This window comes from Littorina saxatilis, linkage group LG8 (assembly GCF_037325665.1).
Source record: "Littorina saxatilis isolate snail1 linkage group LG8, US_GU_Lsax_2.0, whole genome shotgun sequence".
Classification (NCBI taxonomy): Eukaryota; Metazoa; Mollusca; class Gastropoda; order Littorinimorpha; family Littorinidae; genus Littorina; species Littorina saxatilis.
Genome location: NC_090252.1, coordinates 13,546,238 through 13,563,737, shown reverse-complemented (window position 1 = coordinate 13,563,737; position 17,500 = coordinate 13,546,238). Strand labels below are relative to the sequence as shown.

The following is a 17,500-nucleotide window of genomic DNA, read 5'->3' as shown; positions in this document are numbered from 1 at the left end:
GAACACAGCCGCCGCCATCTGGGACGCGTGCAGCTGACCGTCTGTTGTCAATATGCCTTCTGCAATGTAGACAAGAAAAACGATCTGACTGCCAACGTTCTTATTACAAAAACGACTTCACACAGATCGGGTTTCAATGCTTTTGGGAAGGAAATACAAGGTGCTCTATAGTTAGGCTACTGATGTCCAGTTACAGCAATTCATTATTGAGTCGGAAAACAAGGTCGAGTTAGGCTACTTATGACCTTATTGATTCGCGAATTGGGCTGCTGTTGACGTCTTTATGATAGCAGAACAATGGTGACTGCGCGTGAGAGCGAGGAATAAAAAGACCAAAACAATACTGTACTCACGTGTTTGACGAAGACGATACGAATAAAAAAGCACCTTGTGGTTTGTTATTCAAATCGTCTTCGTCAAACACGTGAGTACAGTATTGTTTGGTCTTGTCATGTCTTTATCTTAGTTCTATCACAATTCAACCTCAGCGCAACAACGGGAGTATGTCATGATACTGACGATTCTACAATTGTATATCGACGCTCAAAACATAAAAGGTGTATTTTCTAAGAGATCGACTCACTGAATTTCCTTGAACAAATCGACCTTTTGTGTGGATATGTGGAAAGAGCAATTAACTTAGAATCATTTGTTTAGTGTAATCATGTCAAAATCAAATCTTAATGCTGTCAACCGTTCTGTTGTTGTAAATGTTATTGTCGTTAACAACACATGTTCACGGTGTTTGATTGTTTAAATGTTTGTTTGATCACTTACCTCTAATCACAACAAGTGCTTTCCTTCGAAGCGTGACTGAGCTACCACTCGCATCAACCGCATTCACCTCCACAGAGTAGTTTCCCTTCTCCCCTGAAGTCACGTGATGGATGACTAGCCCCGCATTGGATGTCAGCTCCACGCGACCGGAGAAAGACGGCATGACGTTCAGATGTCCGTGGGACAAAATGGCGATCATTTCTTGTGATCTCCCTTCGTAGAACCACTGGACGTCAACGATGGTCTCCCCTGTTGTCTTGGAAACATCCCAGGACAGAGTGAGGTCAGAGTTGTCACATACGTAAACAACAGCATCCTCTTTCAGCGCTGAGCTTGACCACTGGATGGAACGGCATTCTGAAAGGAGAACATTGCCCGTTTTATTGTGAGTGTACTACGTACTGTTCCCGCTTTGAATTGCAAAGGAAATACCAATGGACTTAAATTGATTTGTGACAAGCGATAGTTAAGAAGGACAACTCGTTTTACTTCGGTACTGCAAAATTTTGCTTTGTCTTTGCAATATGATGCTCTGGTGCATGCTACAATTCCATTGCGTTTTATGTCAACCTGTTCTACCTTGTGCCGATGATTAACAAGATTGGAATTGACAAGTGTGAAAATATGTGATTTTTGAACATTTGGAACTGAACAATTAAGGTAACAAACTCAATGGATCTATACTGGACCTGACTAATAGCAGATACCAACTCTTTTTTGTTCAAGGACAAAGGTGAATTACTGAGTGTCGTACATGTATAACAATTGATTTTGATCTCGTCTGACTTGTTCAGTTTAATGTTCTGAAGCCCCACATAGTCTTACGCAGTGCGTCTTGTACTATTACTTGTTAGATTTTTTTTTATTAAATGTTCTACAATTTCTGTCTTTAAGTCAGTATCCTTCAAAGGGATTACATATGTTTCTTCTGACAGTGATTTGTTTTCATTCAAGTTCAAGTTATTGCATTTACTGTGATTTACAGAATCAGAAGTTCAAATTTGTAATTTTCATTTTTATTTGTATTTATTTTTTTTGTAAGTGAGAAATGAAAGAGTTAAGCTATATTTCTAGTTGTTTCTTTTTTATTTATATGTTTTATAGTGTCCTGTGCGTTGCCTGATTGTGGTATCATGTCTAAGCCTCTGCTATTTTGTCAATACTTGTGGTCAGTTGAATTTAGCATTTTTGTCGTTTGCTCTCAAATTCAGCAAAAAAAGGCGTCTTTTAGGCGTCAAGTAAAACATTTTAATCAAAACTAATCATCTTTGTTTGTGTTTGTAATTGTACAGTTGTATCTTGTTATTAACTGTGTGAAATTTGGAGATATTTGGTTGAGACTGAACCCCTGTTGCTAGGGAATACCATTATGGGTGCAAATGAAAACTTTCAAGTCCGTTTTGTCAAAATGGCCGCTCTCTCTTCGCCGTACTTCAAACGACTGTAGATTTGTCAATTTTTATACCACACCTTTGGTTTTGATATCAAAATGATCAGCAGAAGCTATCGTTTCTAATTATAAAAACAGCACAAAAAATCCAAAATGCTAGTTATGACTGGTTTTGTGGGAGGGGGTCACATAATATCGTTCCTAGATCCTGAAAGTGCCTAAGTTCTTGAATTAAGTAGTGTCTTGCCTAATTCGTGAAATAGGCAACGACTGTGCCTAACCTGTGAAATCAATGTTGAATTGTGCCTAATTTGTAAAGTTGTATGATTTAGGCTGCCTATTGCGTAAATCAGGCAGCCTAAGTCGTGAAATCTCGTCGCGATATAACCTTCGTGGTTGAAAACGACGTTAAACACCAAATAAAGAAAGAAAGTCGTGAAATTAGGCAAAGTTTTGGTTTAGGCACGACTGCTGTACAATGTAGGCAAAAATATCTACAGAATAGGCAAAATCCTTGCCTAATGTGTCAAATCAATTCTAAGGTCTAGCTGTTTTACAAATTAGTCAGTCTGTTTGAACCCAAAATCATCCGCGTGCGTGCGCGCCTCTCACTGCGTTGCGGGTGACAACATGTCAAGTTGTGAACACTACTAAATACTTGTGAACAGTACTAACTGTGATACAAGGGAGATGATAATCACACTGGAGCATTTCAGATAAACTTTCTCAGTCACTACTTCACACCAGCACCTGACTGTCAGCATTAGCCAAATTCAGCCATGGAAACTAAAAGGTCACAATGTCGTATTCGTTTTGAGGAGCATCTTGGACATGGAGGCTACACAAACTTCTATTTACCGGACCAGGAAACATACCAAACCATCATTAACCTGTTAAGTGGTACAGTTTCTGAAAAACACAGAAATCTGTATTACCTGCGAAAAAATTTCGAGATTCTGGCAGTGGGAGGATTACAGACAGTCATCAAGGTAAGCCTTACATACTATTTCACAAACGCTCTCTCTCTCTCTCTCTCTCTCTCTCTCTCTCTCTCTCTCTCTCTCTCTCTCTCTCTCTCTCTCTCTCTCTCTCTCTCTCTCTTTCTCTCTCTTTCTCTCTCTCTCTCTCTCTCTCTTTCTCTCTCTCTCTCTCTCTCGCTCTCTCTCTCTCTCTCTCTCTCTCTCTCTCTCTCTCTCTCTCTCTCTCTCTCTCTCTCTCTCTGTCACTGAACTGTTTGAGGTCACTTTTGACACAACATTTTGTTCGACCTCATGATTCTAAACATGTGAGTAGTAGTAGAACAAGATGCATAGAAATACATAATTAGTTTCATCAATTGCCGTTTGTAATCCATGACAAAATAAATCAAAAACGTTATTATATTTCATAAAGTATGCAAATTATTTCTAATTTATGCAAAACTTTTTTTTTAAATCTCAGACATGTGCATTTATTGTGTGGGTCATGCTCGTGGCAATATCTGCAATATCTGCTAGTTGCAAGGTTAGCAAACGCCAGAGTTATGCGCTGGGCGTTGATTCTCCAACCGTACCAATTCACGGTACGAGTCATTCCGGGTGCCAACAATGTTGGTGCAGATTTTCTATCTCGCGCTGTGGGGGAGAACATGGCCGCGAAAACGAGGTTTCGTCTTGAAGTGGGGTGGCGTGCCATGGTTTCCGTGACACGCGTGGAAAGGAACTCTTTGTGAGGCGCCTTTCCCAAATTGCAATGCAATGCGCAAGTGCTGGCTACCGCATTGCGGAAAAGTTTTGTTGACGATCACGAAATTCACGAGAACATTGCCGGCGTGAAATCCGTGCGGGAAAATGGGGTGATGTTTCGCTCACTGTTAAAATCAAGTGTTCCTAGCATGCTATACCTGCCTATGGTAGGCGACCAGTGATTGGTCATGGAGATCACTTGTTCTGGGACAGGCGATTGCTGATTGGTCAGGGAGATCACACGGTCTTTCTTTCCCGTCTTTCTTTCTTTCCTTTTCGACACATGCTTTACAGACGACAGGTCTGGGTTTCCGTTGACTAAGATTTGGAGGATTCCAACGCGTTGCAAGACTTGTTTAGGTCTACCAACGGGCTTCTGATGTTAGTGCAATACACAGAAGGCTTAGGACGGAGGGATTTGGCTACATATTTTCGCTGACAAGCGGGAGCCAACTATTCAAGCGGTTTGCTTGTGAGAGCTACGTTTTACAAGCTGTTGAGGTAATTAGCCGTTACTTTACGCTGGTGACCGGTCAATGTCTGTGAAATGTAGACTCTGTTTTGTTTCTCCATGATAGCGTATAACTTGCTCATTATAACGCTAAATTGTAATCTGTATATGGTTTTTGCAGTTATGGAGAGGAGGAGAAAATGTCGTGAGTTGTTATTAAAAGTATATTCTTGCAGGTACCACGTGCTCACTAAAGGGGGAAGTTAGATATGTTTAAAGGTGGAAAAAGGGGGATTGTTGCCATGGTCACTGCACCAACTACTCTGTTTCAGCTTGCTACCTGGTTGCTGCCTTGTTGCTACCCGGTTGCTGCCTTGTTGCTACCCGGTTTCTACCCGGTTGCTACCTGGTTGCTGGAGACTTGCTGGAGACGGGCTACACTTTGGCTACACTCTTGCTGGACGGGGGTTGCTGTTCTTTGCTGTACGATTGCTGTTCTACGGCTGTTGCTGGTGTTGTTGCGACTTTCACCTGTATGCACCACTGCGTTTCATCGAATGGACCCTGGCTACACTGAGAGTTGACTGCACCCATGCGTAAACGCCCCCCACCTTGTCATCTTTCTAACCCTTTATGAAGAACTTTGAGTTGTGACAACGTGGGGTGTTAACGCCTGTACAGGCTAAGACTTTTTACAGAGCAGCTAAGTGTTTTCTAACTTTACACGGTTCAGCGTGTTCTTATTATTTCATAAACTTTAACTGGCTTTTGTCAGTTGTCTTTGTTTTGTTTTACAACTTGGTCGTAAAAACACTTTAGTCAATGTTTGTAAAGATTTTAGTCAAGCAGTATGTAAGAAATGTTAAGTCCTTTGTACTGGAAACTTGCATTCTCCCAGTAAGGTCATATATTGTACTATGTTGCAAGCCCCTGGAGCAATTTTTTGATTAGTGCTTTTGTGAACAAGAAACAATTAACAAGTGGCTCTATCCCATCTCCCCCCTTTCCCCTATCCCATCTTCCCCCCTTCCCCCGTCGCGATATAACCTTGAATGGTTGAAAACGACGTTAAACACCAAATAAAGAAAGAAAGTAAAAACACTTTTGGCTCCAAGAGAAGAGGGAGGTGGAGAGGTAGTGTATATAAACAGACGTCTAGAACTTATACTTTTGTTGATTCTAACTGTGTTGTGTGACTGCGAGAGTGGATCGTGGTGTGGTTAGTCAGTTAGGAGTAATTGACCATTTTAGGTCATTCATTTGACTTATAAAACGTGACACTAACAGACAGTAGCAAACCTTACTAGAGAAGTTAAAGTAAACATAGAACCACATGACAAAACTCAGCTTACCGTTGACAACAGAAAGCAGAAGCAGCAGTGTGTACAATGGCGTCCCCATGTATAGGTGTCAGCTGTCTCTGAACGGAGAACTTGTTCTTGCTTCCAAGACGTTTTGAAGTCTACTAGTCAACGAATTGAATGTTCAGGCTTCTATTCTCGTCAACCGGTGACCAGGATGATGGATGGTTATGCCTGTCTTATAGAAAGCGGGCAGTAATTATAGGGAGGTGAGGAAGAATGAGGGCGGTACTCCAGCCAATGAGATGTCAAGTAGAGTCCTCACAATGTGCGCGTGGTTCAAGGTTATCAGCACGTGCTAGAAAAGTAGGCCCGGGTGTCTGAAGTTATAAAGGCATTTTCCTTTTTTTTGTTTCTCGCAAGTGTAAAACTATCACGATATAATGTATCTTCCTTTAAGCGAAATAAGACAGACTCCAGTTGTTTGGCTTGATATCTTGACTTGTTTGTTGGTTGGTTTCTTGAATTGTTTTTTTGCTGATTTGTTTGATTGTTGGCTCGTTTTGTGTGCCTTGTTTTGCCTATAGTTTATTTGACTGTTTTATTCTACTCTGTATTGTATCTTTTACTGTCAAGGCCAATGTGTCATCTGTTTTATTTTGTAGGGATCGGTTCAGAGTCTGCATAGACCCTGACTGCAGATAACAGAAGACCGACATGTTTTTGTTTTAACGTGATAGATAAAAACAGGTTGGGACAAAACAAGGGCACGGAGCTCCCTGCAATTGCATTTACTCGTAAGGCCAAATAAAAGTATATATTGGTTAAGGGTAACCCGACCGATCCTATTTTTTCCCGCCGACCCTAAAACATTTTTTAATTTCTCAAAATAACTAAACTTTTGGCACAATTTGCAAACCATTCCGAGACTAAGGGAATTAACCTCCTTTAAAATCGACACAATTTAAGAGGAGAAAAAAAGCCGACTTACCGACTTTATTTTGTTTGGTCACGTTACCCTAAACCAGCATTATAAGATGTTTGGTGGCTAATTGAGACCAGCTTTGTTGTTGGTCCGAGGGGACCTCATCATTTTTTTGTTTCATCTTTATTGACCAAGGCCGAAGGCCGCGGTTGATACATATGTGACAAAAGGCGATATGCTCCCCAAGGACCAACCAAAAAAATGCTGGTCTGACAACAAGCCACCAAACATAGTTTTTGCCATCATTTTGGTAGTGAAACAATATGCACAATAACCCACAGGGATACGAAGTTTTAGAATCCAACTCCGGGCCGCAAAGCATTGTCACAGTAGCTCCAGATAACACGTCAAACTTGTCTGTGACGTCAAACGTAGCTTGTTGAGGCTGTTCTTTCAGTCTGAAAATGTAAAAGAGCTGCGATCATAATTATGTGTGAGTTCAGTAAGTGTTGAGCACATTTCTTATCTGTTAATTGTTTTATGAATTTTCTTTGTGGATTTTGCGATTACAGAGATAAGTTTGAAATTGTGTCGCCGCGGTAATTATCAACATTGATTGGGTATTTGAGAGATAATGCTTACAATCGTTGTCCTCGGAAACACGAATCCAAAGCCGCGATGGTTCCACAGTCATATCAAACAATCAGCCTGACTGGCTTTTACTTTGACAATCCACGTTTTACCTGAAAGCTCAAACCCATTCACCACCTCGATTTATTGCATGGGGAACATGCAATTTATTCCCCGGCTTGGTAGGAATGAAAACTGGTGAAAATGATGACAGATATTGTTGTATTTGGCCTAAATATAACTGCTTTGTCATTATCAGCTTTAGTCTAGATCGTGCACTGCGTGCGCTCGTGCATGTGTACTGTGTGGGTGCATGCACGGGTATGTGTATGTGTGTGTGTGTGTGTGTGTGTGTGTATGTGTGTATGTGTGTGTGTGAATGTATGTGTGTGTGTGTATGGGTGTGTGAGTGCTTGTTTGCGTGTGTGTGTGTGTGAGCGTGTATGTGTGTGTGTTTGTATGTGTGTGTGTGTGTGGGGGGGGGGGTGTGCGTCTATTCCGTTCCACTTCCAGGACATATCCATTTTTTTACACACAACCCCCCCCCCTCCCTCACCCCTAACCAACAAATATAATAATGATAAACCATGCAAGTACACCACTTACACAAAAGGGCCTGTAATTTCAATCCATTACCCAACCCTCGTGTGTGTGATTCTAGACATGTCATCGTGTTCAAAATTAAACATAATTTTGTCAGTCCGCTAGATTGTTCACACTTCTTACAACAAACTCTGAATATATCACAGACAAAATATTAGCAACTAACTTGATGTTGGCGGGGGGGTCATTCGCTGTTGTAGGTTTTTAAGGTTTAAGACCATCCCTCGACTCCCTCTCCCTTCCCCTTTCCCCTTCTCATTCGACCCCCTCCCAATTCTACTTTCACTGGCAAGAGTCCACATTTAGTCCAAATTCTTGTCCGTGTATTATGGCATGCGTGAGGGTTTCGTGTATAAATGCATGTAGTGAACAAACGTGTGGAGTGTGCAGTGATGTTCCGAGGCGTCGGTCATCGGTCATAGACCGATTTAGGTTGTAAAATGACCGATTGCAAACACCTCTGTCCCGTCAAATGTCCGATCCGATCGCGAAGTCAGCGGTCATTGTCCGATAGTATTACGTCTAGAGCGGTCACTGCAAGAAGAATCTGTACAAACTGAAGTATCAAACCCCGTTAAAACGAGTTCGAATCGGGGCCTACTTGAACTTCAATTTTCACTCTCGGTCGAACAATAACACAAGGGACGCAACTCTCGACCGAAAAATATTACAAGAGCCACAAATCTCGCTACTTTTGACAGCGACACTTTACTTCCGCCGCCACATTTCTGCAAAGATGCCGCCGAAAGTTTAAAAAAAAACTGTCATATCGCAGGGATACCCCAGGGACAGTTTTGTTTCTCTGCGGCAGCTGATTGCTAAGTTCCACAGAGCTGCCTTCCCACACCTCATGAAGCTTGCGGAAATGGCACTCGTCTTGCCAGTCCATACAGCTGATGTGGAAAGAGGCTTCAGTGCCCACAACAATATCTTGACCGCGAAGAGAAACCGCCTGCTCACTGAGACACAGAACATGTTGTTGAAGCAGAAGATAGAGGGGGAGAAGGAGAGAGATGATCAATACCTTTTTGACATTGTTTGCAGATAGAAGTTAAAGGAGGATAAAAAGCTGTTCAAGCTCACTGAAAATGATCACGTGTGACATTCTGAAGTGTGTGAAAGATCACTTGTCACTTGTGACATTAATTCTGAAGCATAGTGTGTGTGTGCTTGTGTGTGTGTGTGTGTGTGTGTGTGTGTGTGTGTGTGTGTGTGTGTGTGTGTGTGTCAGTGTGTGTGAAAGATCACTTATGACATTCTGAAGCATGTGTCTGTGAGTATAAAAGTAACCCTACTGAACACTTTTGCATTTAAAATATTAAAATAAATTTGGAACTGTTCAGTTTTTATTTGCCTTTAAGTTTATTCTCAGTCATCTAAAAAGGTTAGGTGCCATGATTGGTTCGCTTGATCTGAATGTCCTATTGTTTTTTTTTTGTAGTCAGGACATGATGTCCTATTAGTTTTTTGATTCAGGACATTTTGTCCTGTTGCCCTCCAGTCCTAGGAACATCACTGAGTGTGGAAACACATGCACTCGCTGCTAAAGGAGTAGACAGTATGTTCTTCTTTAAATTGTTAAGTGTTGTTAGTATTTCTAAACTGGCCTTCACCGCAGATAAGAGATTGCAGTTATACATGTTATTTTCATTGCTCTTGGGTGATAGCTGATCACGAGTGCTGTAGGTCAACCGTTATCACAAGGACAACACGTTTATTGCCACCAGACGGGGCCTTATTCCGGGCACACACAAAAAGACCGAGAGAGAATGAGGGAAATAGAGACAGGGGTAGGGGAGAGAGAGAGTGAGAGAAAGCTCTAGATGTGTGTGTGTGTGTGAGTGTGTGTGTGTCTTTTTGTGTGTGTGTGTGTGTTGGTTTCTAAGTGGTTGTGTGTGTTTGTGTGTGTGTGTGTTTGTGTGTGTGTGTGTGTGCGTGTATGTGTGTGTGTGTGTGTGTGTGCGTGTGTGTGTTTGTGTGTGTGTGTGTGCGTGTATGTGTGTGTGTTTGTGTCTTAAAATTGTAGTGTTGTGCAGTGTAGTGCAATGAATTGTATTCGTATTTACCCCCAGATGGATGAAGAGTTCGAGTTGATTCTCCACGCAAACAATGAGAAGGGTCCCTACCCCGATGACTTCACGGGAGCAAGCTTTGGCGAGTTTTTGGATGTGAAGTGGTGTGACAGCGACGATTCGGAGTGTTACATCCGTTGTGGTGGGGCCGGCAACGACCTTGACAAGGTGGAAGTGTTCAAGGTGGGGGCAATATAAATTATATTGTGCGGGTCATAAACAAACAATATACAACAATTCAACTTGTTTGTCTATATGCCAACTACGCAGATGTCTCTTGACAGAAGTTAAACGCCATCCGGCAATGGAGCCTATAATTATAGCGCACACTATCATTGAATTTTGCTATGAGTTTTTTTCTAACATGTTGGCCTGAATTAAATGAAAACCGATATATTGTAACGCGCATGTATTGTGCTGTGCTGTGTTGTGTTGTGATGTGTTGTGATGTGTTGTGTTGTGTTGTGCTGTGTTTTGTTGTGTTGTGCTGTGTTTTGTTGTGTTTTGTTGTGCTGTGTTATGTTGTGTTGTGTTATGTTGTGTTGTAATGTTTTGTGTCGTGTTGTATTGTTATGTATTGTACAGGGTGACCCAAAAAAAGAGTACCCAAACAAAACGTCATAAATTGAACCAAAATAAAGCAATCTTCATAAAATTTATTTACACACACAATTTGCCTCTGCATGATTTGCACAGAAAATTTTAGCGTTCTAGCTTGTCTTTCAGGAAAGTTATGCTCATTCTACAGAAAATGCTCCAAATGGCCTCCCCCGGATTTAAATCCCCCAGATTTCTATCTTTGGGGGTTCCTGAAAGACAACGTTTACAGGAACAACCCACAGACAATCACAGAACTCAAGAGAGCCACCACAACAACCATTCGCGGAATCTCGCAACAGGAGTGTGTGCGGGTGATTGATAACTTTGCGCGGCGAGTTCAAGTTTGCCTGCAGCGGCGCGGAGGCCATTTGGAGCATGTTCTGTAGAATGAGCATAACTTTCCTGAAAGACAAGCTAGAACGCTACATTTTCTGTGCAAATCATGCAGAGGCTACTTGTGTGTGTAAATACATTTTATGAAGATCGATTTATTTTTGTTTAATTTATGAAGTTTTTTTGGGGGTACTCTTTTTTTTGGGTCACCCTGTATTATGTTAAAACCCATTGTCTTGTTTTGTATTCATTTATATTCCCTTGTCTTGTCTTTTATTGCATATTATCGTACCGTAATGTCTTGTATTGGCATGCACTGCATTGTTCTGTACTGCATGGTATGTGTATGTGCAACAGTGTATTATTCTGCAGTGTACTGTATCGCATAGCATTGTATTGTGCTTTATTCCCCCCTCTGCTTCTTTACCTCTGTAAACTTGTAGGGGTAGTTATTTTTCGATAATGACCCAGCAACCAAACAAATAACGACCCAGCAACATCCTGAATCCTCGATAGTGCAATGGGTTGAGAAGTTGTTCCGTTTCGGTACTACTTTTTGCGACTGAATAGTTCCGAACGCTCTAACGTACGAAGTATACATCTTTGGAGCAAACAATACAAACATACCGCATTCAAATTAACAACTACAGGCCTGAACACATGAATCTCCATATACAATCCATGAGTTCGGTTGTTTTCTCAATCTAGATTTGCCGTGCTCACTGAACGTTCATCACAAGCAATTTCCCGCAAGGCAAGTAACTCATACTTTGTCTAGCGACAAGAGTAGTTCCCCTTCTTTTCACTCAGTTTCTTCGACAACAGACTGCAATCCGACGGTCAGTTTTCAACAATATTTCATTTAATAAACAGATCACACGCAACCAAATGCACACATCTCATCAATTCAAACAACATAAAGCGGTTTCATACACTATTTTCCCCAGAAAACTGAACTTCATACAGTTTTTAACGTTGGAACACGGGTGCAAAAGTTCGTCTGCTAGTCCCATTTGACGAAAGAACATTATCCTAAGCGATACCAAAACATATACAGAACACACAATATCTGCCTTTGCCGCCACAGCAGAATAACAGCATATCTGTGTACTTGATTTTAGTCCAAAATAGGAAAACTGACAAGAAGTGTTAACAGAATGGAATGATTTGCACGGAACTATACAACCGCGCATTAATCGATCGCCTGCGCAGGTTGACTGGTTGAGTGAATAGGATTCGATCAAACTTTCGCAAAAAAACTCCTGTTTTCTTTGAATAACTGAAGAAAGGAGGAATAAAGAGGTTACACACCTCGTCTCAGTGATTATAAAAAATAATGGTCTCAGTTCGCGGTCATGAAAAAGCTCGCTAAAGCTCGCATTTTTCATGATCCGCTAACTTCGACCATTATTTTTAATAATCACTGAGACTCGGCGTGTAACCTCTACGTATGAACAATATCGTGATATCTAAGCATATGATGTGTAACATTGTATTGTACTGTAGTGTTTTGTGTTTTACTATATCGCATATCAGTGTGATGCACTGTTTGAATGTTATTCAGATATTTTCACAGTTTTCCCAGTTTCACAGGCAATATTGAATGTACTGCATTATATTGCATTGCATGTGAGTGTGTTATTGTACTTGTTTGCATAGCATTGCATTGTACTGTATAAATGTCATATTCATACCATCACAAGTGTCTATGAACGGCAGTAGAAAGCTGGTGGCATCCAGTTCTGAGGTCAACCGCTATGAGATCAATGTGGGCGTTGGTCTGAGTCTTCGCGCTGACCTGGTCGGTATGGGCGGCACGTACGTGTGCAAGGTAACCCAGAAGGATGGCCTGCTGTCAGCCGAGGACACAGTGACTGTGAACGTGCACAGGCAGACTGGCAGAAGATATACGTCTTTGTTCAGGCTTCGCCCATCCGTTGAGGAATTGATTTGTTGATTGATTAATTGACTTCTTGATTGATTGATGGATTGATTTGTTGATTGATTGAATGATTGATCGATTGATCTTTTATTAATATAAAGAGAGATTTTAGGCTAAAGCTTCATCTTACTATTTTTCGCTTCTAAATCGAAAGTAAGACAATACAGTGGAACCCGCTTATAAGAAAGCCCAGGGAAAATTATTGTTGCTTTCTTATATCCGTGTTTGTTTTTCTTATCGGGAGACACCGGATATAAGAAATATGGGGTTTTTTCTTATCCGAGGAAAAACGAATGTCATCATATTTTTGGATACCCGCAGGCAGGTGCATGAATGTGTATGTGATAATAAATGTTTATGTGTGTAATTTTATGTCGTTAGGATAAGTATGTGCGTGCGAATTAATATGTGTATTTTAATGTGTTATTTCCGATTTGTAGTAGGGTTTGGGACATAGCACATGGTGGCCGCTATTATTAGTCTCGGCTTTCCCATGACTGTGTGTGTGGGGCCTCAGGCCTTGTGTTAAAAAACACGTGGAAAAAACACTTTTGGACAAGAATTAAAAAATATGTCGTCGCGGTCGCGTCAAATGTATCATTACGTCATGTATTGTATTTTAAACAAAGGGACGTAATCACTTCTCGTTTGTTTTGCCAAGCTGAACTGAGTGACTGGGAGTCTGTCACTGTCTCTGCGGGAAAAAAGAATCAGAAATGGTGAAACATGTTGCCCACGCGTTTTAACATGTAAGAATACTTTTGCAAAGTGAGTGGCTGCAGCTGGGTTACGGTGTACATGGGTTCTGTGTGCTGATCAGTCTTACAAAGCAAGCCGTGTGTAAAGTTCTACGTGTTTTTCCCACGTGTTTTCTATCCGGAAGTTATGGTTCCCCCCACAATTCCACCCACAAAACGAATAGCCTTTACCTTGGGTCTGTCAATTATGCTGGATCACGCGGTCCTGCAAAGCGTGAATCGAAAGGTTGCGAGAACAGAAAAACACGTAACAAATCGAACAGGAGGCTGAGTTGCTCATGTAAAACAAAGAAACATGCACGCACACGGACGAGCACACAAAACCGAAGATGCACGCATTGGGAAGGCATGCACTTTGGAATATATTTCGGTGTATGTATAAGCAACCAGCACAGCGGGGATGTAGCTCAGTTGGTAGCGCGCTGGATTTGTATTTAGTTGGCCGCTGTCAGCGTGAGTTCGATCCCAGGTTCGGCGGAAATTTATTTCACAGAGTCAACTTTGTGTGCAGACTCTCTTCGGTGTCCGAACCTCCCCCCGTGTACACTACATTGGGTGTGCACGTTAAAGATCCCACGATTGACAAAAGGGTCTTTCCTGGCAAAATTGCTTAGGCACAGTTAATAATTGTCTATCTATACCCGTGTGACTTGGAATAATAGGCCGTGAAAGGTAAATATGCGCCGAAATGGCTGCAATCTACTGGCCGTATAAAATTTCATCTCACACGGCATCACTGCAGAGCGCCTAGAACTGTACCCACGGAATATGCGCGATATAAGACTCATTGATTGATTGATTGAAAGCACCCTCCCCCCTACCTCCCGCCACCCCACTCTCTACATCCCCCCTCCCCATCCCAGGAGCACACATGCATGCACGCACGCACTCACCGACACGTAGACACGTACTCAAATCAGCCAGCGAACCTATTTACCGACCCCCCCCCCCCCCCTTCAAAAACACTTACACACACTCACACACACACTCACACACACACACACACACACACCCACACACACACACACACACACACACACACACACACACACACACACACACCAGGCCCTCGTCTCGATTCCCAATCTACTTTAAAACATGTAGTCTAAACGTATGTATAAACAAAAGCAAAATCAAAAGTAACATCAACACGGTCTGGCATGCATGCAGCTTGCACAGTAGTTTCGCTGGTTAGTCATACGTACGCACTCACAACTTGACATTTATTTAGTGGAAAAACAATCGAAACCATGAACTAAGCCTTTGTCACGCTGCAAGTGTTTCCCGTTCATTTAGATGAGACACAGCCAGGGTATGCACATGCTGACTCAATATTAGAAACGATGAAGGACACACATTTCATCTTTGCTTTATTTCATCCTTTCGAATTATTAATACATACTGTACCATGATATGGCGCCACTCCAGCTACTGGTCTGCGTAACTTTCTGGTTTGTGAGAATGTCCAACGCTGCAGAAAACAGTATGTACGATGTGATTTTTATAACTATATTTTAATTATATTGATTATAACAGCAGTCATTTAAGTATCAAGTCATCGGGAGCGTAACAAAGGATACACACTAGACAGAAGAGACAGAACAACACCACGCATTACACGACGGAATGGAACACTGAGGTTGGTACAAAATCATACAGACATAATTCAAACGAACGCAGAAAGATGCCAGACAGCCAGATAGCCACACACACACACACACACACACACACACACACACACACGCATACGCACACACTCACACTCTCACACACACACATACACACACAAACACACACACACACACACACACACATGTGCGCGCGCGCGCACTCGCACTGGCCATTCACGAGTGTAATTAATGTATATCTTCCGTATTCTTGATTTGACTCGTGAGCGTTGAACGGGTTGGTCACCTACACAATATGTAGAGTTTGTGTATTGCTTTTTATTCGGCTTCTTAGTATATATATATTTCTGAGTAAGCCCCTGCAACGGGACTTTGTACATCTAGTCACTACTTGACTGAATGATTGAACGAGGGCAGGAGAGGAAGTTCGATATGTGAATGCGTCGGTATTTCTGTCTATCTGCCTGTGAAAAGCAAGCACATCTTACAAACCGCTGCGCAGATTATGAAAATGGATAAAGAACATCTTGGGGGCATTGCTTGTGAACTTTTTCACAGTCTGTTTTAGTAGTTATCTTTGATGACGTCATTTCAAACAAAAAGCTGTATTAAAACGTCTTTACTTTCTTTCAGAATATGGGATCTCATATGATACTTATACCCAAATATGCTTTTTTTTGTAGATAATTAAGATTCACACTGATGATTGTCGTGTATTTTGCATAATTTCTTAGTTTAAAAACACATACTTTTTTGTGTTCCACGTTAAACTGTACTCTAAATGAAGAATCTGTGGGGTTGAAATTACGTTTAAACTATCAACTTCATTATAAAAACGACTACACGGATTTGAATTAAAAAAACATATACGTAAATCAGGGGGGTATTTACTTCTGCCCTTTTTCTCAGATGTGTAACACACCTGCTACTTGATGCAACGTTTAGGCAGCCCTGTGGAAGTGGCATTTTTATGTAATTTTTTCACAGTTTTGAACAAGTTTTCTGGACTACGGGATCCCAATTGAGCTGGGTATCTGAACAATGCGTTGATTAAACTGTCATTTAAATCCATGCCCAATAAAACAGTTGTATCTGTAAACAGACTACATTAAAATGATTTAAATGCAATCCATGAAAATCGACCGAAACCCTCGACTTCATATCGTTGACATGTGATTTTGATATCAGTATAGATCATATTGAGTTTGTTTTTTAAATATAGGACAGTAACAATAACAACACTGCTATGTCCATAACATTTGTAGGGAAAGGCCCCGAATATGTACAAATGTATGTTTTATGTTCATAAATATAGCTTGTTTGCTCGCAAAGAAGTTTGGATTTGTAGAGACGCATTGAAATATGCATCATATTTCGATTCAATGAAAATAGTATTTGAAGCACAAGAAGAAACTAAAGAAACTTAATAAAAAGTGTGAGAAAATGTTTGGTGATTTGTTGATAGACCAGATTGTTTGTTGGTACGAGGGGACCATAACAAAATATCGTCTTTTGGTTCATCTTTATTGACCAAGGCCGAAGGCCACGGTTGATGACTATATGACAACAGGCGATATGCTCCCCGAGGACCAACACAAAAATGCTGGTCTGACAACTTGCCACCAAACATCGTTTTTGTCATCATTTTGGTAGTGCAACAACATGCACAATAACCCACAGGGAGACCAATTTTTAAAATGCAATATTCCGGGCCGTTTAAGTGTTTTATTATTTTTTGTTGTGGATTTTGCCATTACAGAGATAAGTTGCAAATTGACCATGAGTCGCCGCGGTAATTATTAACATTGATTGGGTCTTTGAGAGTGAATGCTTACAATTGTTGTCCTCGGAAACACGAATCCAAAGCCGCAATGGTTCCACACATCAAACAATCAGCCTAATAGGCTTTTACTTTGACAATCCACGTTACACCTGAAAGCTCAAACCCATTCACCACCTCGATTTGTTTCATGGGCAACAGCGTTATTTATTCCCCAGCTGGTTATGAATGAAAACTCGTGAAATTGATGACAAATAGGCATCTGTACTGGACTTTTGCGATTAAAACACGCACATGACGCAATATTTAAAACCTAAAGCTCTCTCCCCATGGCTTTCTTTTCTTATTTCATTTCCGACGTCTCTGTTTCAAGCAGTTAAGTCGACCAATTTACTGAATGTTTCCAAACTTTCTATTGTAAAAGTAGTGTAAGATCAACATGGGCACATATCAAGTAACTGTGCTTCGTTGTAAAGGAAAACAGCTACAAGGAGGACTTTAATTACCTGGCCGATGACATTTGTGTTTGCTTGTTTGATTGATTGATTGTCTGTTTGTTTGTGTGTTTAAGACGGCTGCCTCGATT

The 17,500-nt window shown here is 41.2% G+C and overlaps 1 protein-coding gene and 1 long non-coding RNA gene across 2 annotated transcripts in view; one reads left to right on the top strand and one right to left on the bottom strand.

The window, feature by feature from the left end:
* LOC138972177 (uncharacterized) overlaps window positions 1-6,130 on the bottom strand; it is a 7,870-nt gene extending 1,740 nt beyond the window's left edge. Inside the window, exons 1-3 of the mRNA XM_070344922.1 lie at window positions 5,695-6,130; window positions 778-1,134; window positions 1-59 (exon numbers count right to left, since the gene is read on the bottom strand). The exon at window positions 1-59 is cut by the window's left edge and continues 87 nt beyond it. Of these exons, the coding sequence (XP_070201023.1) occupies window positions 1-59; window positions 778-1,134; window positions 5,695-5,743 (465 nt within the window). The 5' untranslated portion in view covers window positions 5,744-6,130. The remainder of the gene's footprint in view (window positions 60-777; window positions 1,135-5,694) is intronic.
* An 11,344-nt stretch (window positions 6,131-17,474) lies between these two features.
* The window catches only part of LOC138972176 (uncharacterized), a 5,734-nt gene continuing 5,708 nt past the window's right edge, over window positions 17,475-17,500 (top strand). Inside the window, exon 1 of the long non-coding RNA XR_011457477.1 lies at window positions 17,475-17,500. This exon is cut by the window's right edge and continues 351 nt beyond it. This is a non-coding gene — a long non-coding RNA (uncharacterized lncRNA).